The 20,650-nt window shown below is 40.5% G+C and overlaps 1 protein-coding gene across 6 annotated transcripts in view; it reads right to left on the reverse strand.

Moving 5' to 3' along the window:
- sh3kbp1 (SH3-domain kinase binding protein 1) overlaps positions 1-20,650 on the reverse strand; it is a 261,064-nt gene that overhangs the window by 67,512 nt on the left and 172,902 nt on the right. For all 6 annotated transcript variants that reach the window (XM_041211025.1, XM_041211026.1, XM_041211024.1 and 3 more), the window contains 2 exons: positions 11,910-11,985; positions 10,319-10,413 (listed from right to left, as the gene is read on the reverse strand). In XM_041211025.1, coding sequence (XP_041066959.1) covers positions 10,319-10,413; positions 11,910-11,985 — 171 coding nt within the window. The remainder of the gene's footprint in view (positions 1-10,318; positions 10,414-11,909; positions 11,986-20,650) is intronic.

Below are 20,650 nucleotides of genomic sequence, written 5' to 3' on the forward strand. Positions count from 1 at the left end.
CAACTCCTAGCCTCATTACAGCCTTGGTTCAAACATGAACAAAAGAGTTGAACTCCAGAGATCAAGGTAGCATTTGACAGAGTGTGGCATTAAGGAGCCCCACCACTGGTGTCAATGGCAATCAGAGGGAAAACTCTCCTCTGGTTGGGGGTTACCATTGTCACACCAGTGAATTAGAATCCCAAATTACTTATGGACATATTAAACTTTTTGGGGAAGTCATGTTTTTTTGAAACATACAAGCAAAGACACTGAAGATGACTGCAAATGTAAAGTAACCAATTTCTTTAAATTTCCTATGTGGATTACACCTGACTGACTAAGCCAGAGATAACATGGAATGTCGCACCTAAAAAGGCGTCACGGCCGACTTCAGACAGAGACGCTTGAAAGGAAGAGATGAAATGCAAATGTCTGAGTTTTAGTCTCCTGTGGCTCAGAGACAACGGAGACTGATTATCACATCTCAGCAGAAGCCATCTCCTGTTGAGTTATATCTCAGAATGTGGAAATGATCCGAGTTGAAAGAAAATGATCTCTAGGTGAAAGACATAGTTTTTTTTCTCTTCCAGAAAGAAGTAGGTTAAAAGCTAGCTGCAAACCTGATCTGTGTGTTCTAGTTCTGGTGTTCTAGTGAGAGTCACAGCAGAAGATCATCAGCTAGGCACCCTTTTACATCTTGTAGGCAAAGGCTCTCTCTTCTCTCTCTGTTGCTGGAGACAAGTCAGCAAAGCCACAATCAAAAGGAAATAGGCCAGCTTTTTCGATTAACTTGCAGAACAAGTGTCTCCAAACCAACTGCTAAACTGCCAAAGTCAGCTCTACCGGAATCACCCAACTTAACAGCTGCAACGTTTCACCATCTGCTCCTCACGGACAAGCCAAAAGCTAATTTGTATATCTTTTAACTTTTATTTGGATTTAACTTCTGAGAGTACGGCTGTTGCGTTTTCATTATTTTTTCCTCAGGTTTTTTGTAAATAAAAAACATACTCTTTCTTTGACTCAAGAAAGCCTGGTTATATTGGCCCCTTCTAAAACATAAATACATTTGGACTGAGAAAAGGTATCCATGAGGGAAGGGATTTATCTTAAATTAACCGTCTTGCGACCAACCGAGGCGGTTGAGTAAAGAAGGGGAGCGAGCTCAATCTTCCTCATCCAGGAGCATAACAGATTGACATCCTGGTCAGGAAGTTAACAATTTTGGGGCGTCTGGTCCGGGATCATAACAAATTGGAGTTATAACACCAATGACCAGACACTGAATTAGACTAGCCATATAAATACTGTGGCTACAAGAAGAGGTCAAAGGCTGGCAATGCTACAGCAAGTAACTCATCTCCTGACTCCCCAGAGCCAGTCCACCATCTACAAGGCTCAAGTCGGGAGTGTGATGCAATACTTTGTACTTGTCTGGATGTGTGCAGCTCCAACAACACTCAAGAAGCGTGACACGATTCGGAAAAAGCAGCCCGCCTCAAACATTCACTCCCTCCACCACCACCCACCTCCCACTCACAGTGGCAGTAGTGTGTACCATCTACAAGATGCACTGCAACAACTCACCAAGGATCCTTCAACAGCACCTTCCAAACCCGCAATCTCAACCACCTAGAAGGACAAGGGCTGCAGATGCATCACCACATGGCCTGCAACGGTACAAGGAAGCAGCTCACCACCACCTTCTAAAAGGTAATGAGGTTTGGACAATAAATGCTGGCCCATCCACGACACCCACGCCCCATGAAAGAATTTAAAAAATACATTCTAAGATGACCATTCGACTGCACTTTGAACGCTCCTAAAGTTGTAACTCTTCTACCCAATATAACAAATTATTCCTGGCTTCAGCACAATTTGCAAGAGTGTAGTGTTTTCTGAATCCAATCTAAATTTCATCATCAGTTGACTATGATTTGAGCTCCTGTGAGTGTCCTTCACATTTAAGACTTGAGTCCTGGTATTGTGTATGGTATCATGCGTCAGCTGTGACTCAGTCGGTAACACTCTCACATCTAAGTCAGAAGGCCGCGGGTACAATTCCCATTCCAGGACTTGAGCACAAAAACCAAGGCTGACACTGCTGTGCAGTACTGAGAGAGTCCTGCACTGTCAGACATGCTGTCTTTCAGATGAGATGTTAAACCAAGGCCCTGTCTGCCTCCTCAGGTGGATGTAAAAGATCTCGTGGCACTATTTGAAGAGCCAGGGGTCTTAGCCACAGTGTCCTAGCCAATTTATTCCTCAATCAATATGCACAAATTGGTTGCCATGTTTCCTACATTACAACAGTGGTTACAATTGGAAAGTATTCATTGGCTGCAAAATGTTTTGAGGTGTTTGGTGACCGTGAAAAGCACCATATAAATGCAAGTCTATCTTTTTGTTTGGGAATGTTCAAGATTGCTCTTTCACTGACTTGCTCTGTACTGTGGTTCTATCAACCCTGGTAGGTTGTGGATGCTCAATGGCTAATTCCAAGGATTAGCTCATCTGACTTTGAATGGTGTTTCCTCCATTGAGGGTCTCGACCTCTTTCTCCAAGCCATTATCCTCAGAGAGTTCTGAACCACCTTCTGGCACACAAGTGACAGGGAGCAGAGTCTATTGTCTTTATAGATTGCAGGTTTAACATCTGATCTAATATCTATTAACCCAAATTTACTTCCGTCTTATTTTATACTTGCGACCTTAGATCCTATTGCCCTGTTTTAAAGTTGTATTCTGTATTTACTCCATCTAAAACCTTTAATATTTTAAAGTTTCAGTTCCTGCCTTCTTACTAAACCTGTGAAGGTCGAACTCATTCCAAACCATTCTTGTTCCTCTTATCTACATCTGCACCAATCATCCATGTCCCATGGCAATCAGAAGTGCACAGTATTCCAAGTCTGCCCTTACCTCATACTGTACATGTTTCAGCATAACCTCTAGAATTGTACCATCTTGGTTATGTACCCCAGTATTCTATTAGATTTTTTAACTCCTTTGCTGCACTGCCTACACATTGACAACGCCAAATCCATTTTCTCCACTTTCTTTTAGAGTCCCTTGACTAATTTAGTTTTGTTCATTTTGTACTTAATTTAAAAAAAATTCATTCTTGGGGGCGTCAATGAAAAGTCCGACAATTATCATCATCCATCATTGCCTCGACAGGCTGGTAATGGACCTTCTTCTTGATTTGCTGAATTCTGGGTGGTGAAGGTGCTCGTTCACTGTAGTGATTTGATACAACTGAGTGGCTTGCTAGTCCACTTCAGAGAGCATTTAAAAGTCAATCACTTTGGTGTAGGGCTGGAGTCACACGTAGGTACTGATTGTTCAAGGAGACGGCAGGTTTCCTTCCTTTGAGGGCATAATGTGAACTAGTTGTTTTTCCTCAGTCACTTTTACAGATGCCAACTTTCTTTTTCTAGTTTTTTAAAATTAAAAATACAGAATTCAAATTCACAAACTCCCATGGTGGGATTTGAACTCATGTTCTTTGATATATTAGACCAAGCCTCTGGATAATCAAGAAACAATTTTACAAGGTAATTAAATATGAAGACATTTTTAATGAGCTCAAATCCAGAAATTCCAGTTACATTGGGGTAATGTCCAATAAGTTATTCATTTGTGGCTAATTGGGAATTCCGGTATGATATGATTATTCAATAAAAATTGAATAATAGAGGCTGTTGTAAAGTGTACAATCTCAATACTCTCTACCGCTTATAGCTGGTGAACTGGTGTTAATATTGATAATGAGTGAAGCTGGAGGTCACAGGGCAAGGATGCAGAAACAGAAAAGAAACAAATATTCAGAGTTGACAGGATGCACATTATTGCTGATGTGGTTTTGATGCCAGTGTGGCCCATGCCTTGTTAGCAACACGCTAACTGTTCTTCAGTTAAGCTCTGGAGATCACAATTGGAAAAATGCTGATGCGGAAGATACACAAACTGAGGGTGATAATGGTGCTTCACTCCTGTTGTGTTAGTAACTGGTCATCCTCATGGATGGAGGTGTCGAGAGAACATCTAACATCTTCCAGTTCTGATGAAAGATCACTGACTTGGAAACATAGGAACAGGGGTAGATCATTTAGCCATGCAAGCCTTTTCCACTATTCAACAAGATCATGGCTAATATCCAACTCAACTCCACAATACCCGCCTTTGCCCCATATCTTTTAACACCTGAAACTTGAACACCACTTCTCCCTCTTCAGAGGCTGCCTGTCCTGCAGAGTGCTTCTAGCATTTTCTATTTTTATTTCTGAATTACTATTAGTTCAGTGTCAATAGCCGACAAAAAAAAATTAATTCACTTGCACATCAGGGAGATTTATTTTCTGCAATGCTACATATCTATCTAGTGTTAAGCCAAATGCTAAATTAGATTTAAATAAATCTAGAGTGATTTATTAACAGTTGCTGTGCTGCAATACTGTTATCCCACATTTATTCTTAAATGAACATAAAAACCTCGCAACAAGATTAATCATTTTTTTTATGGACTGGAGCCCAGAAATGAAACTTATGAAAAGTCAAAGAAAGTTAACAATGCATCATCTTGAAAACCTATAAACCTTCTAATTGTTATAATTCTACCTATTCAGGATATGGCATGGGATTCTTTTGAAAAGAAATTCAGCTGGAAAACTGTACAATAATGGGGCCGCTGGCAGACATACCCAATAGGCAGCCCACCGATTACACCCCAAGCAACTCAGTCTCCCCACCCGTCAATTCGACTGAAACAAGACTGGCTGTCAACACCTGCAATTTGGAGCATCCAGAGCCGTAGCTCAGCGTTCTCTGTTGAGATAGACATTGCCATGAGATTTTACATTCACAAGAGTGCAGATGAGGTTACAGTATAAACGTCTTATCCGAAAGACGTCACCTTTACATAGGTCATACAGTACAGAAACAAGCCCAACCAGCCCATGCTGGCGTTTATTCTCCACCCAAGCCTCCTCCCATTTTTGCTCATCTAACTCTATCAGCATAACTCTCTATCCCCTTCTCCCTCAAAATTATTTGGCTTCTCTTTGAATACATCTATAACATACACTTCAACCATTCCCTGTGACACTGAGTTCCACATTCACACCGCTCTCTGGGCAAAGAAGTTTCTTCTCAATTCCCTATTTGGTTTCTTGTTGATGACCTTACATTTATGACCTCAAGAACTCCTTCAGTACTGTACTGAAATGTATTTTAGCACAACTAATTGGAATCTCGGATTTTATCCAACCATTTATTAAGGTTAAATGTTAATTATTTTTAATTTACTGTCTATAGTTACATTCATTGTAAAAGCAGAAAAATATGTTTGTTAGAAACTCATCTCGCACTTGAACAATAACGTAACAATGATATCCCATCATGCAGTTTCTGAAGTGTGTCAGTGCAATTAAGTGTGGGGATTACCTAACCTTGACATGTATTTCTTTGCCTCAAACAAAGTTAGACTTCTCAAAAACATTATCCACGGTCACTGGTTAATTTATACCTAGAGATTACTACTCAGGCATCACCTGCTCACTGATGCTCAGTTTGATCACTCAACTCTTGACCTCATTACAGCCTTGGTTCAAACATAGACAAAAGAGCCGAACTCCAGAGATGAGGTGAGAGTGGCTACACTTGATATCAAGGCAGCATTTGAACCAAGTGTGGCATCAAGGAGCCCTGGCAAAACTGGAGTCAATGGGAATCAGGGGGAAAACTTTCCGCTGGTTGGAGTAATACTTAGCATAAAGGAAGATGGCTGTGATTGTTGGAGATCAATCATCTCAGTCCCAGGACTTCACTGCAGGAGTTCCTCAGGGTAGTGTCCTAGTCCCAACCATCTTCAGCTGCTTCATCAATGACCTTCCTTCCATCATAAGGTCAGAAGCGGGGATGATTGCTGATGATTGCACAATGTTCAGCACCATTCATAATTCCTCAGCTACTGAAGCAGTCCATGCCCATATGCAGCAAGACCTACACAACATTTAGGCTTGGGCTGACAAGTGGCAAGTAACATTCAAGCCACACAAGTGCCAGGCAATGACCATCTTCAAAATGAGAGAATCCAACCATCTTCCTTTGACATTAGTGGCATTACCATTGCTGAATTCCCCCCAACCCCTATCAACATGCTAGGGGTTACCATTGACCAGAAACTAAACGAGGCTAGCCATATAAATACTGTGGCTACAAAAGCAGGTCAGAGGCAGGCAAATCTGCAGTAGGTATCTCAGCTCCTGACTCCCCTAAGCCTGACCACCAATTACAAGGCTCAAGTTAGCAATGTGGATTACTCTTCATTTGCCTGAATGAATGCATCTCCAACAACACTCAAGAAACTCGACAACATCTAGAACAAACCAGCCCACCTGATTAGCACCCTATCCACCATCTTCAACATTCACTCCCTCCACCACCGACACACAGTGGCAGCAGTGTGTACACACGAAAATACATAATAGGAAAAGTAGGTCATTTGGCCCCTCAAGCCTGCTCCACCCCATTCAATAAGATCATGGCTGATCTGTTTGTGTTTCAAGTTCCACATTCCATGATAACCTTTGATTTCATTGCCGAACAAGAGTCTATCTGCCTTTGCCTTAAAAATATTCAATGATCACACTTCCACCACCTTCTGAGACAGAGAGGTCCAAAGTTGCACATCCCTCAGAAAAAATTCTCCTCATCTCTGTCCTGTAAGGACTACCCCTAATTTTAAAACAGTGCCCCCTAGTTCTGGACTCACCCACAAGAGGAAACATCCTTTCAAAGTGCACCTTGTCGAGATCATTCAGGATCTTAGATACTTCAATCAAATAACTTCTCATTCTTCTGAACTCCAGTACAAATAAGCTCAGTCTGTCCAACTTTTCCTCATAACACAACCTGATTCCAGGTATCAATCTAGCAAACCTCCTCTCAAACTCCTCCAACACATTTACATCCTTTTTTAAATAAGATGACCAAAACTGCACACAGTCATCAAGATGCAGTCTCACCAATGCCCTGTAAAAGTGAAGCATAACATCCTTACTTTCATGTTCAATTCCTTTCACAATAAAGGATAGCATTCCATTAGCCTTCTTGATTACATGCTGTACCTGCATACTAACTTCTTGTGACATGCACTAGAACACTTAGATCCCTCTGCAACTCAGAATTCTGAAGCTGTTCTCAGTTTAAGCCTACTTTTTTGTTCTTCCTGCCAAAGCGAACAACTTCACATTTTCCCACATTATACTCATCTGCCAGATTTTTGCCCACCTAACTATATCCGATTGCAAACTCCTTATGTCTTCTTCACAACATACCTTCCTACCTTTGCGTCTTCTGCAAATTTAGCTACCATTCCTTCGCCCCTCCCCCCTTATAGAAGTCATGGATGTAAATTGTAACTTATAAGAAATTGAGGCCCCAGCACAGACCCCTGCGGGATTCCACTTGTCACATTGTGCCAATCAGAAAAAGACCCATTTATCCATATTCTCTGTTTTTTGCCAGCCAGCCAATCTTCTATCCAAGCCAATATGTTACCTCCTATACCATGAGTTTTTATTTTCTACAAAACCTTTGATGAGGCACCTTATCTAATGCCTTCTGGAAATCCAAACACAGCACCTCCACAGGCTACCCTTTATCCGCAGCATGTTACTCCTTCAAAGAACTCTAATAAATTGGTTAAACATGATTTTTCTTCCACAAAACCATGCTGACTTTTCCCGATTACCTTCAGTTTTTCTAAGTACCCAGCTATAACCTCTTCAATGATCAATTCTAACACCTCCCGCACAACAGACATCAAGCTAACTGGCCTATAGTTTCCTGTCTTCTGCCTCCCTTTGTTCTTGAATAGAGGGGTTATATTTGCTACTTTCCAGTCTGATGGAATCTTTCCAAAATCTAGGGAATTTTGGAAAATTAACACCAACGCATCTACTACCTCATTAGCCACTTCTTTTAAGGTTCAAGAATGAAGTCCATCTGGACCGGGGGACTTGTCAGCCCACAGCTCCATAAGTTTGCTCAGTACCGCTTCCCTAGTGATTGTAATTTCACCAAGTTCCTCTCCCCCTTCCACCTCCTGATTCACAGCTATTACTGGATTATTTTTTGTATCCTCTATAGTGAAGACTGAAGCAAAATTTGTTCATTTCATCTGCCATTTCCGAATTATCTATTATTAACTCCCCATTCTCACTCCCCAGAAGACCAACACTCACTTTCCTTACTCTTTTCCTTTTTAAATAACTGCAGAAACTCTTGCTATCTGCCTTTACATTTCTAGCTAGCTTCCTCTCAATCTTATTTCTTTCTCCTTTTAGCATTCTCCGCTGTTCTTTATATTCTAACCAATCATCTGACCTGCCACTCATCTCTGTGCAGTTATATACTTTTTCCTTAAGTCTGATGCTTTCCCTAACTTCTTTAGTTAACCACGGATGGTGTGTCCTCCCTTTAGAATTTTTCTTTATAGCAGGAATATACTTATTGAGTATTTTGAAATATCCCCTTTAATGTCTGTCACTGCTTCCCTATTGAGCTATCCCCTAGCCTTGTAACCCAGTTCACTCCAGTTAGCTCAGTTTTCATGCCCACACAGTTGCCCTTATTTAAGTTTAAAATACTAGTCTTAGACCCATTCTTCTCCCTTTCAAACTGGATGTAAAATTCAATCATATTGTGATCAGCGCTACCTAGGGGTGCCTTCACTCTGAAGTCATTAATTAATCCTGTCACATTACACAATACCAAGTCCAACATAACCTGCTCTATGGTTGGTTCCAGAATATGCTGCTCTAAGAAAGTCTCTTGAAAGCATTCTATGAACTCCACATCCAGGCTACTGCTGCCAATTTGATTTTTCCGCTTTATATGCCGATTAAAGTCACCCATGATCACTGCCGCCCCTTTATCACAAGCACCCAATATTTCTTCTCATGTACTTTGTCCTACATTGCGGTTACCGTTAGGGAGCCTGTAGACCACTCCCACTAGTGACTTCTTTCCCCTACTATTCCTCACCTCCACCCAAACCGATTCCGCATCCTGATCTCCTGAACCAAGATCATTGCTAACTATTGCACAAATGCCATCCTTGATTTACAGTGTTCCCCTCCACATTTATCTAGCTTCCTATTCTTCTAAAATGTCATATACTCCTTGATATTCAGGACCCAATCCTTGGCATCCTGCAGCCACATCTCCGTAATGGCTATCAGATTATATTTATTTACTTCAACCTGTGCTATCAATTTGTTTACTTTGTTATGAATGCCATGTGCATTCAGATACAGAGACTTTAGTTTTATCTTGTTATCTTTGTAACTTCTAGTTTTGATTGTTGGTGCATTCTTAGGTTTTTTTCTCTCTGTCCCTTCCTGACATTCTCTGACCCTCATTTCCCAAATTACTATTTTCCTCTCTGACTTGTCTCTACTCTTTGAGATACAACATCTTTCCACATTTGATGCCTTGCCCCCACCATTTAGTCTATAAACCTCTCTACTTCCCCAGTTATATGGTTCACAAGAACGCTGGTCCCAGCGTGGTTTAGGTGCAGACTAGCCCAATGGTACAGGCCCCACTTTCCCCAGTACTGGTGCCAATGCCCCACAAACCGAAATCCACTTCTCCAACACCAGTCTTTCAGCCATGTATTTATCTCTCTAATTTTATGTACCCTATGCCAACTTGCACACAGCTCAGAAAATAATACAGAGATTGTAACCTTTGAGATTTTGCTTTTTAGTTTAGTGCTTAGATCCTCATACTTCCCAAGCAGAACCTCTTTCCTAGTTCTATCTTTGGTCATTGGTACCTACATGAACCACAACAACTGGATCATCCCCCTCCCACTGCAAGTTCAAGGGTGGACAATAAATGCTAGCCTAGCCAGTGACATCCACATTCTGTGAAAGAAGAAAAAAAGACATTACTTTAAATGTTTTAATTTGAAGTGCTTTGATTTCCAAATCAAACTAACATGAAAGCTAGAAAGACAATTTAAATCTAGTTATTTACTGAAATGAGAATTATTAAATCAACAATATTGTGTTAAAGTAATCCTAGTTTTCCTTTAGATCATTAAAAGTAGGCTAAATTTTCAGGATACTCAGAGTTCATTTTTCATAAATCACTATTGTCCACTGCTTTTATTCAATAGCATACTTTGAAAAAGAGGAAATGACACATCTCTCCTTGTAGTAATTCACTTCCTATCTTATTAAAGAAAGGATACCTGGAAAGGATAATTTTCTAAAGGAACATTCATATAGTATATGTATGAAATAATACATAATCTTCATACCTTATTAATAATAATTACGATCTCTCCTTCTCTTATTGTCAGCTCATCTTCGTTCTGTGCTTCATATGGGAATAGTACTTTGCAATATTCCTTACCTTAAAGCAAGCATGCAGTGAATTATTAAACAATCAGCATCATGGTCTGCTGAAGTAAATAACTTGTCAATTTATACATTTTCACATCATAATAATTCACTCCAGTTGCACCTGTATTACTGATGACAATGGCCGAGTCCCTTTTTGGTGTTAAGATTGAGGAAGCCAAAATGGTAACTTAGTTCCAAATGAAAAAGTTTGTTGCACCTGTGTGACATTTCCCATCACCATAAACAACTCATCACAATAATTTAGTGAAGTGAGCTCCTGTACATTTTTGGTTAAGTCGAAAAATTTAGAACACACAGCAAAGGCAATAAGCTGAACACCTAACATTACCCAGGAAATATCACTAGAGCTTTTAATTTTATAGCCAACTGCAACTTATTCTCAGAACTCAATAATCTCAATATTTATACAGCCTTTTTAGCCTAGGCAGATAAGTGACTTGCCTACCCAACCTTACATCAATGGTGACACAAGGGGAGAAATAAACTGGGATCTGGTATGTTGCGATATTCATTTGGCATTAACAATTAGATTCAATTTTACTTCACTTTGAAAGCAAGGGGCTTTTTTTTTAACCTGTACACAATAATAATTTCACATCACCGTGGTTAGAATTGGTGAAAATGTACACAGTAGTAAACTGCTTTAAGTACCAACTTTTAAGAAGGGTAAGTTGTACTACACAACAAATGTTAAAGCAGGAAACTTAAAAATCATCAATGCAAAATTATACCACCGGTATAATTGCTGGTGAAAAGGGAGAGGTCATCCAATTTCAGGCTGCCTGATTATAAAATCTGAGCACTTCCAAAAATTAATTTCTAATTCTATGTTCAAAGCTGCCTATTCAGAATTATAATAAAGCAGCCAACGAACATTGTTAGAAGATCAATTCTGCCAGATTTTGAATGAGGAGGAACAGCAAAGTAAACTTACTTAAGCGGTTTTGGCTTTCCACTGAAGATAAAAACTTACACAGTGTAATTTGGATGTTACCACCTAACTTGATTCCAAAACGAAGAGCAGTTGCTACAGAGAGCCTCAGTCTACTTTCTCCACTGTTATACTGGACCCTAACTCCAGATTCAAGCTGTATTTATATCCTAACTGCAGTAGCAGTGCAAGGATAGAACACTATGCACCAAAATTACACTTGCAATATAAATGCACACTTCAATTCATCTGTCTCAGGTGATGATCAGGCAGATATAGGAAGAAAATCTAAAAGATTACATTATTAGAAAAAGTCAGGAAGTCAAATATAATACCACCCACTGTTAATGATGATCACAGAATAATTCAAATATTCAACAATGTCTTTAAAAGTCGAAACCAAGGTAAATTTACTGAAGTGTTTAGGATTCGCAGCAGTCTTTCAGTAATAAAAATTCATTATCAAAATGTATTAATAAGAGGTCAGAAATATTTTATTTTGCCTTTAATGTTAGGAACCTAAATAAAGCATATTAATTCACTATTACACTTACCCTTGGGCCTGTTGTCTGGGTCGGACTTTATTGGCTCCTGAGAAGACACAGCTGAAGCTAACTTTTTTCCAGGAGGCTAAAATAAATAGGGCAATAAATGACACGGTTAGCAAAACTTGCACTTCCTATCTCTGCAGTATCCCCACATCCTTGACTCTGTAAATGAATTGTTGCAGTATGATATCCTGAGGTCAATACCATGAGTAGAATGATATAGAATCTTACAACACAGAAAAAGGCCATTCATCCCACTGTGTCTGTGCCAACTCTTTGAAAGAGCTACACAATCAGTCCTACTCCCCTGCTTTATCCTCATAACCCTGCACATTTTTCCCATCAAAGACATTTATCTAATGCCTTTAAAAGATACTACTGAACCTGCTTCCAACACCAAGAGGCTGTGCATTCCAGTTCATCAGAACACACTAAGTAAAACAAATTCTCATCTCCCCTCTGGTTCTTTTGCCCAAGGTTAAACAGCAAGAATCAAATATGTAAAAGAAACTTGCACTTATGAAATTAGCAGTACACCATTTCTAAAGGGGCAACAGGGACTTCACAAGCTCTGTTTTAGTCTTTTCACATACCGTATAACATTTTTATTGAAAGGTCACTGACCTGAAGCATAACTATTTCTCTCTCCACAGATGCTGTCAGGCCCACTGAGTATTGCCAACATTTTTTGTTCTGACTTCTTCACTTGTTCTCCAGCCCCCTTACAATAAAGGCCAATACATCATTTACCAATGTAATTGCCCACAGTCCCTTCCATATTTTGTACACAAGGACAACCAAAAATGCCTTTGAACACCAATATTTAATAGTTTCTCATCATTTATAAAATATTGTTTTTCTATTCTTCCTACCAAAGTGCTAAACATCACAATATACTCCAGCTGCCACCTTCTTGTCCATTCACTTAACCTGTCTGTAGTCCTTTGCAGATTCCTTTTGTCACCGCGGTTTACTTTCTCACCTAGCTTTGTAGTGTCAGCCAACTTGGATACATTACTCTGGGTTCCTTTGCCTAAGTCATGAATATGGATTGCAAATAGCTGAAGCCCAAGCACTAATCCTTGCAGCATCCAAGTAATAACAGCCTGCCAACCTGAAAATGATTCATCTATTCCTAATCTGTTGTCTGTCCTTTAACCAATCCTCTCTCCTTGCTAATATATTATCCCAACCCCATGGGCCCTATGTAACAACTTTATTAAATGCATTTTGAAAATCCAAATATGCTACATCCACTGGCTCCCTTTTATCAACCCTGCTAGGTTCATCCTTAAAAAAAACTCTAAAAACAGGATTTCCCTTCCATAAAACGTTTTACTCTGCATAATCATATAATGATTTTCTAAGTTTTGTAGCACTTCCTTAACAATGGATTCCAACATACTCCCTTTGACTAATGTCAGGCTAACTGGCCTATAGTTCTCTGTTTTCTCTCTCACTCCATTTTCTGAGTAGTGGTGTTATGTATCAAATCCACTGTGATCATTCCAAATATAGAGAATTTTAGAAAACTATGACCAATATATCTGCCATTCTGCAGCCATCTTCTTTCCGTACAAGCGAACATACAAATTAGGAGTAGGCCTTTTGGCCTCCTTGAGCCTGCTCCTCCATTCAATAAGATCATGTCTGATCGGATTGTGGCCTCAACTATTTCGCCTACCAACAAAAACATTCAACTCCCTTATTAGTCAAGAACTGACCGACTTCTGCCTCAAAACATTCAATGGCCCTGCCTCCACCGTTCTCCAGGAAAGCGTTCCAAAGATTCATAACCCCGAGAGGAAACATTTCTTCTCACCTCTGTCTTAAATGGGAGACCCCTTTTAAACTGTGTCCCCTAGTTCTAGTCTCTCCCACAAGGGGAAACATCCTTTCAGCATCCACCCTGGCAAGTCCCATCAGGATCTTTTATGTTTCAATAAGATCACCACTCATTCTTCCAAACTCCAATGGATACAGACCCAGCCTGTCCAATCTTCCCTCAACCCGGGTATCAGTCGAGTGAACCTTCTCTGAACTGCTTCTAGCACATTTATACCCTTTCTTAAATAAGGAAACCAAAACTGTACACAGTACTCCAGATGTGGTCTCATCAACACCATGTACAACTGTGGCAAAACATCCTTATACTATATTTTATATTCCATTCTCCTTGCAATAAACAACAACATTCCATTTGCCTTCCTAATCACTTGCTGTACCTGCATACCAATGTATTGTGATTCATGAACCAGGGCGCCCAGGTCATTCTGTATCTCAGAGTTCTGCAATCTCCCTCCATTTAAATAATATGCTGCTTTTCCATTTTCCCTGCCAAAGCGGACAAGTTTACATTTTCCCACATTATACTCTATCTGCCAAATTTCTTCCCACTCACCTAACCTATATCTTTTTGCAGCCTCCTTGTGTCCTCTTCAGAACTTATTTTACTACCTATTTTTGTCTCATCCACAAATTTAGCAACCATACTTTCAGTCCCTTCATCCAAGTCATTTATATAAATTTTAAGTAGTTGAGGCCCCAGCACTGACCTCTGTGGAACTCCACTCGTCACAGTTTGCCAATCCGAAAATGGCCTGTTTCCTGTTGGTTAACCAATCCTCTAATCCATGCTAATATGTTCCCCCTGCACCATGAGCTCTTATTTTGCGTAGTAACCTTTGATGCAGCAACTTGTCAAATGCGTTCTAGAAATCTAAGTGCAGCACATCCGTAGGTCCCCCTTTATCCACATTGTTTGTTACATCCTCAAAGAGCTCCAATTAATTAATTAAACATGATTTCCTTTTTACAAAGCCATGATGACTACGCCTGAATCCACTGCGATTTTTTGAGTACCCCACTATCAACTTCTCAATAATAGTTTCCAGTAAATTGCCTATGACAGGTGTTAAACTCGTTGGCCTGTAGTTTTCCTGCTTTGTGTCTCCCTACTTTGTTGAGTGAAGAAGTCACATTCGCTATTTTTCAATCTGATGGGACTTTTCCAGAATTTAGAGAATTTTGGAAAATTAAAAACTAATCCATCCACTGTCTCAGTGGCCACTTCTTTTAAGGCTGTATGGGCAGAATATTGCCATCAGCATAGGGGTTGGGCCCGACACGCCGCGTAAAATGACATGCGATAACGACAGGCATGCGTCCCGGCATCATTTCGATATTTCAATCGGTGGGCGTGCGCCGGTGGAGGCTGCGCACCCACTGAACTGTCAACGGCCTATTAAGGCCATTAAAAGAACAGTTGAAGTTGTTAACCATGCTGCCCGTCCAACCTTAAGGTTGGCAGGCAGGCAGGCGAAGACCCCAAGAGGCCTTCACGTTTTTCAGGAAACTTCTTCCACGGGCAGGACGAGGTTTCCTGAAGCTTATATAAAATAATTAATTAAATTTTGCAAAATTCACAAACTTGTCCCAGCTCATGTGACATTGTCACATGATGGGACATGCTCAAATAATTTTTTACTTCCTTTATTAAAAAGTATTAATATCAACTTAATCTCCCTGAGGCAGCTCCGTGCCTCAAGGAGATTGCTATACCTCTTCACGCACATGCGCAAAGAGTGCAGGCCCCAACTCTTCCTCCCTCCCCTGCCCGCACAGGTAGTGCTTAGAGCTACGGAACACATATTACGCTGGGCGGGCCTTAATTGGCCTGCCCGTGTAAAATGATAGTGTGCAGCCAATCGTGGGTGGCAAGCCCAGCCCACCTGACATAGGTAAGATTCAGCCCTATGATAAAATTCATCAGGGCCTGGGGACTTGTCAGCTTTTAGTTCTAATAATTTCATTAGCACCCTTTCCCTGGTGATTGCACTTGTTTTAAGTTACTCCCTCCCTTTCGCCTCCTGATTCACAATTATTTCTGGAGACGTTATTTTTATCATCTACAGTGAAGGCATATGAAAAATATCTGTTCAATTCATCCACCATTCCCTCATTTTCCATTATTAATTCCCCAGTCTCTCTCTAGAGAGCACCAACGCTCACTCTTACTATCTGTTTTTATATTTATAATTACTTTTCTCTCATACTCTTAATTTTTCCCTCCTTTTTAATCTTTCAGTCGTTTTTTGATGATCCTTACATCCTGCCCAATTAGAACCAGCCCAAGGACATAGGCCATCAGGTGCAGGGGATTTGCCAGCTTTTAGTCCCATTCATTTCTCCAATGTTTTTTCTTTTACTTGCTTTAAGTCACTCAATCTCATTAGGCCTTTGGTTCCTTAGTATTTCTGGAACTTTTAAAACTTCTGCTGTGAAAATTGATGATAAACTATATTGTGAAACATCTCTGCCATTGCCTATTCTGCATTATAATCTCCCCTGTCTAAGGGGGCCCACATTTACTTCCACTAATCGCTTCCTTCTTAAACACTTGTAGGGGCTCTTCCAATCTGTGTTTATATTTCTTACTAGTTACTCTCATTTTGTTTTCTCCTTGTTCAACTTTTTGGCCATCCTTTACTGGTTTCCAAAACTCTTTTAGGCTTCCTGTTTATATCCTTCTTGGCAAAGTTAGAAGTCTCTTCTTTTAATCTAATATTACCCTTAGGTTAGTCCTTAGTATCTTGTTAACTGCAGAGTTTCCCATGGAGATTTTGTCAACTGAATGCATATTCATTGAGAATTATGAAATACTTATTTAAATGTCTTTCATTGCTTTCCTACCATCATAACTCTAAATTTAATTTCTCAACGTACTTACCCAGCTTTATTTAAGGCTAAGGCTCTAGTTTCAGACTTAGGTATGTCACTCTCAAACTCAAAGTGAAATTCTTTCATATTATGAACCCTCTTCCTTCTATCATATTATGAACCCATTTCCACCAGAGGACTGCTTATTATATGATCACTATTTAATCTTGCCCCATTTAGACAAAATCTAAAATAACCGGTTTGCTGTTGGGTTCCATTAAATATTTTTCTTAGAAATCATCTCCAATACGTTCCATGAGCTTATTCTTCAAATTACTATTGCATTTGATCTGTCCAGTCAATATCAAAATTATAGTCCCCCTCATTTACTGAATTAACAACAATGTTTACACTACATAATGCCAGCTCTCAGACCTGCGCAAGTCATTTCCGGCAGGGTGGCAGGGGGAAATATCTCATTGTGTCAAGAGTATAAATACCAAAATACAATTGTTACAGTGTACATTTGCTCTACATGGTAATTAAACAAGTACTATCGCCAACAATATGGTTTATAACTATGTAGGTTATGCACTCAAGTTTTACTTAGTTCCCTCAAGAATTCCCTTAAACTTTATGATATCTTAAAGTTATTTACTCCTGTAGGGACCACCCATAAGCATGCCACAGTTCTCCTACGTTAATTCTCCTTGGTTCCAGCTATTCTCAGAGGTAAAACTTCCATTTTCATCTCTTGACTGTGGACATCTCAGTCCTTTGTTCTGGTTACTTTCTCAATAGTTCCAAGCTAATCTACATGTTGCTTTCTTTTGCCACATGAATCTGCAAATACCACTACCTTCCAACTAGGCAATCGCCCAGTTTCTTTTCTCTCATGAAATCCATACTGAGATTAAGTTTCACCCACATTCCGCATGGTGAATGAAGTTAGCATTTTCTCTGCTCACACTGCAGGTCTAACTAATTGTCATGTAGTCTTTTGGTAGTACAGAACTTGAGTATTGCTGAAAAAAAAGAGACATGTCTAAGCTTTTCATCTTGCACTCATCAGGATACTCGCAAGAATACCAATACAAGGGGGAAAACAACAATTTATACCATATGTGAAATGAATGCTGATTGGTTGGCAAGAGGCATTGCTATGGAGAATGCACCAGAGATGGTGACTGACAGTTAACTGCCAAACATTGTTTGAGATTTAAACCAGACAGATTGACCCTGATTCAGGACATTGTCCTGAGGAATGAGTCAGCAAATGGCTGTCACTTATTTTGTTTAACTGAAATAGGTGCAATGAATGTACATGTTCTTTCTGTCTGCAAAGAACAGGGCCTTGTGTATTAATATATGTAGCTTCCAGTGCATGTAAATGCGCCACACTGTGAGCTCGACTGACAATGTTAGATTGGTTGTCAGCGTAATTCTTAGCACATTGAGGATTATTCAGCAAATGTTGTCCAATCACGGGGAATCACATCTGATGTTGGACACTGCTTTTTGAGTTTTGCAGGCACAGGCTGGTTGGGTAGTCTGCATCACACTGGCACTGTAATTTATATACCACATTACTCATTTGAGTGAAGGCAGAACGTCTTTTTGGTTTGACGGCAACATCCCATTTGTGGCAAATACCACTCGTATTGCTGCTGCATAGTAGCAGCATGAAACAGCTAGCTTCATCTAATGCTCAAATTTTTGAGATAGCTTGCCCTTCCAGGGTAATCTGAAGTAGGCTGGGCACTTTTCAGGGCTGAAAATTATGGTCTTAGGTCCGTTCATGAGTGTGCGTGAGATACAGCATGAAATGATCTGATCAGGGTAAGTGTTATCCTGCAGGATGTCTTTGACGCGCCCTATTTCGGACTCAAGCTTGCACAGAAAGCAATGGCTCAGGCCCTATTTACAAGGTTACTGAGAAGATAAGGTCAATCTTATAGCATGTGGAACTGTAAGAATCCCAATGTGTACACTGGCCAGTGAAGGTAGGCTTGCAGTAGATCATGGTAGAGAATTCCCTGGCAGATTTCTTAACTAATACATCAAGGGAGTTCATTTGACTACTCCATTTCATAGGTAACTTTGAGCAGGATGGATCATCCTGATGGATGATTTCAAAGGATCATCCTCCGCCATTTCCGCCAACTCCAGCATGATGCCACCACCAAACACATCTTCCCTTCAACCCCCCCAGCGGCATTCCGTAGGGATCGCTCCCTCCGGGACACCCTGGTCCACTCCTCCATCACCCCCTACTCCTCAACCCCCACCTATGGCACTTCCCCATGCCCACGCAAAAGATGCAACACCTGCCCCTTCACTTCCTCTCTCCTCACCATCCAAGGGCCCAAACACTCCTTTCAAGTGAAGCAGCATTTCACTTGCATTTCCCCCAACTTAGTCTACTGCATTCGTTGCTCCCAATGCGGTCTCCTCTACATTGGAGAGACCAAACATAAACTGGGCGACCGCTTTGCAGAACACCTGCGGTCTGTCCGCAAGAATGACCCAAACCTCCCTGTCGCTTGCCATTTTAACACTCCACCCTGCTCTCTTGCCCACATGTCTGTCCTTGGCTTGCTGCGTTGTTCCAGTGAAGCCCAACGCAAACTGGAGGAACAACACCTCATCTTCTGACTAGGCACTTTACATCCTTCTGGACTGAATATTGAATTCAACAACTTTAGATCTTGAACTCCCTCCTCCATCCCCACCCCCTTTCTGTTTCTTCCCCCTTCCTTTTGTTTTTTCCAATAATTTATATAGATTTTCTTTTCCCACCTATTTCCATTATTTTTAAATCTTTTATGCCGCACTAGTCTTTCCACCCCACCCCCACTAGAGCTGTACCTTGAGTGCCCTACCATCCATTCTTAATTAGCACATTCGTTTAGATAATATCACTACTTTCAACACCTCTGTGTTCTTTTGTTCTTTTGTCTGTGACATCTTTTGATTATCCATTCCTATCACTGCTTGATTGTCCCCATAACCACACCAGCCCTGCGCCCCCGCCCCCCCCCCAAACCACATTTAAACCAGCTTATATTTCACCCCTCCTTATATTCGCTCAGTTCTGTGGAAGGGTCATGAGGACTCGAAACGTCAACTCTTTTCTTCTCCGCCGACGCTGCCAGACCTGCTGAGTTTTTCCAGGTAATTCTGTTTTTGTTTTGAACAGGATGGAACCCATTAAGGAATGTAAGAAAATTATTACATGCAGCTGCGGTTTTAAATATAGCAAACGTATCATCCACATATTGGAAATATGCAAGGCGTAGGAGGTTAGGTGTCATTCCATCAAAAACACATCTCTCATGGAGCCCAATAAAGATGTTTGCGAGAGCTGGGCCTAGAGGGGATCCCATGGCAACACCATCTATTTGGGCATATATGGTGTCATTAAAACTGAACTCAACTGCGTGAATTGTCGAGTTCATAAGTTCAATGAATACTGATTCACGCAATGGTGGCGGGTCTAGATTGCCATGATAAAGTGCCGCAGTACGAATGTCTATGGCTTCCTTAAGTGGAACATTAGTGAACAGGCTGGCAATGTAAAACGAGCACACAGACATAGCAATGCTATCGATATGCAAATCCTGTGTGGCCTTCGTAAATGTGAAGGAGTCCTTCATTGCATATGTGGAAAACTTGTTCAAAACTGGTTGTAACAATTCACCTAACCATTTGGCCATGTCATGTTGTGCAGAACCAGTCATAGATAAGATGGGATGTGGAGGGGCATCACTTGTGTGTGCCTTGGGCAGCCCATACATATGCGGATGTAGCCCATTCTTCAAAGATAAAACTATAATACCTAAACTAAGAGTTAAATTCTAAAATGCATGAACCATGAACTAGATATTTACAGCACACAACCCAGTTTCCTGAAAACTATTACACTGATGTACTCAACCATCTCATTACCCTGTCAGACTGCATTATCTCAGATTCAGCAGACATGGAACACCAGCATTAACTTTAATTGCTGTAAAACCTGCTAGTTTCCAATGATATGAAGTAAAATGAATGTTTCTGATTTCTTAAAAGTCAAACTAGGAGCTAGT

Source organism: Carcharodon carcharias, chromosome 18 (assembly GCF_017639515.1).
Source record: "Carcharodon carcharias isolate sCarCar2 chromosome 18, sCarCar2.pri, whole genome shotgun sequence".
Lineage (NCBI taxonomy): Eukaryota > Metazoa > Chordata > Chondrichthyes > Lamniformes > Lamnidae > Carcharodon > Carcharodon carcharias.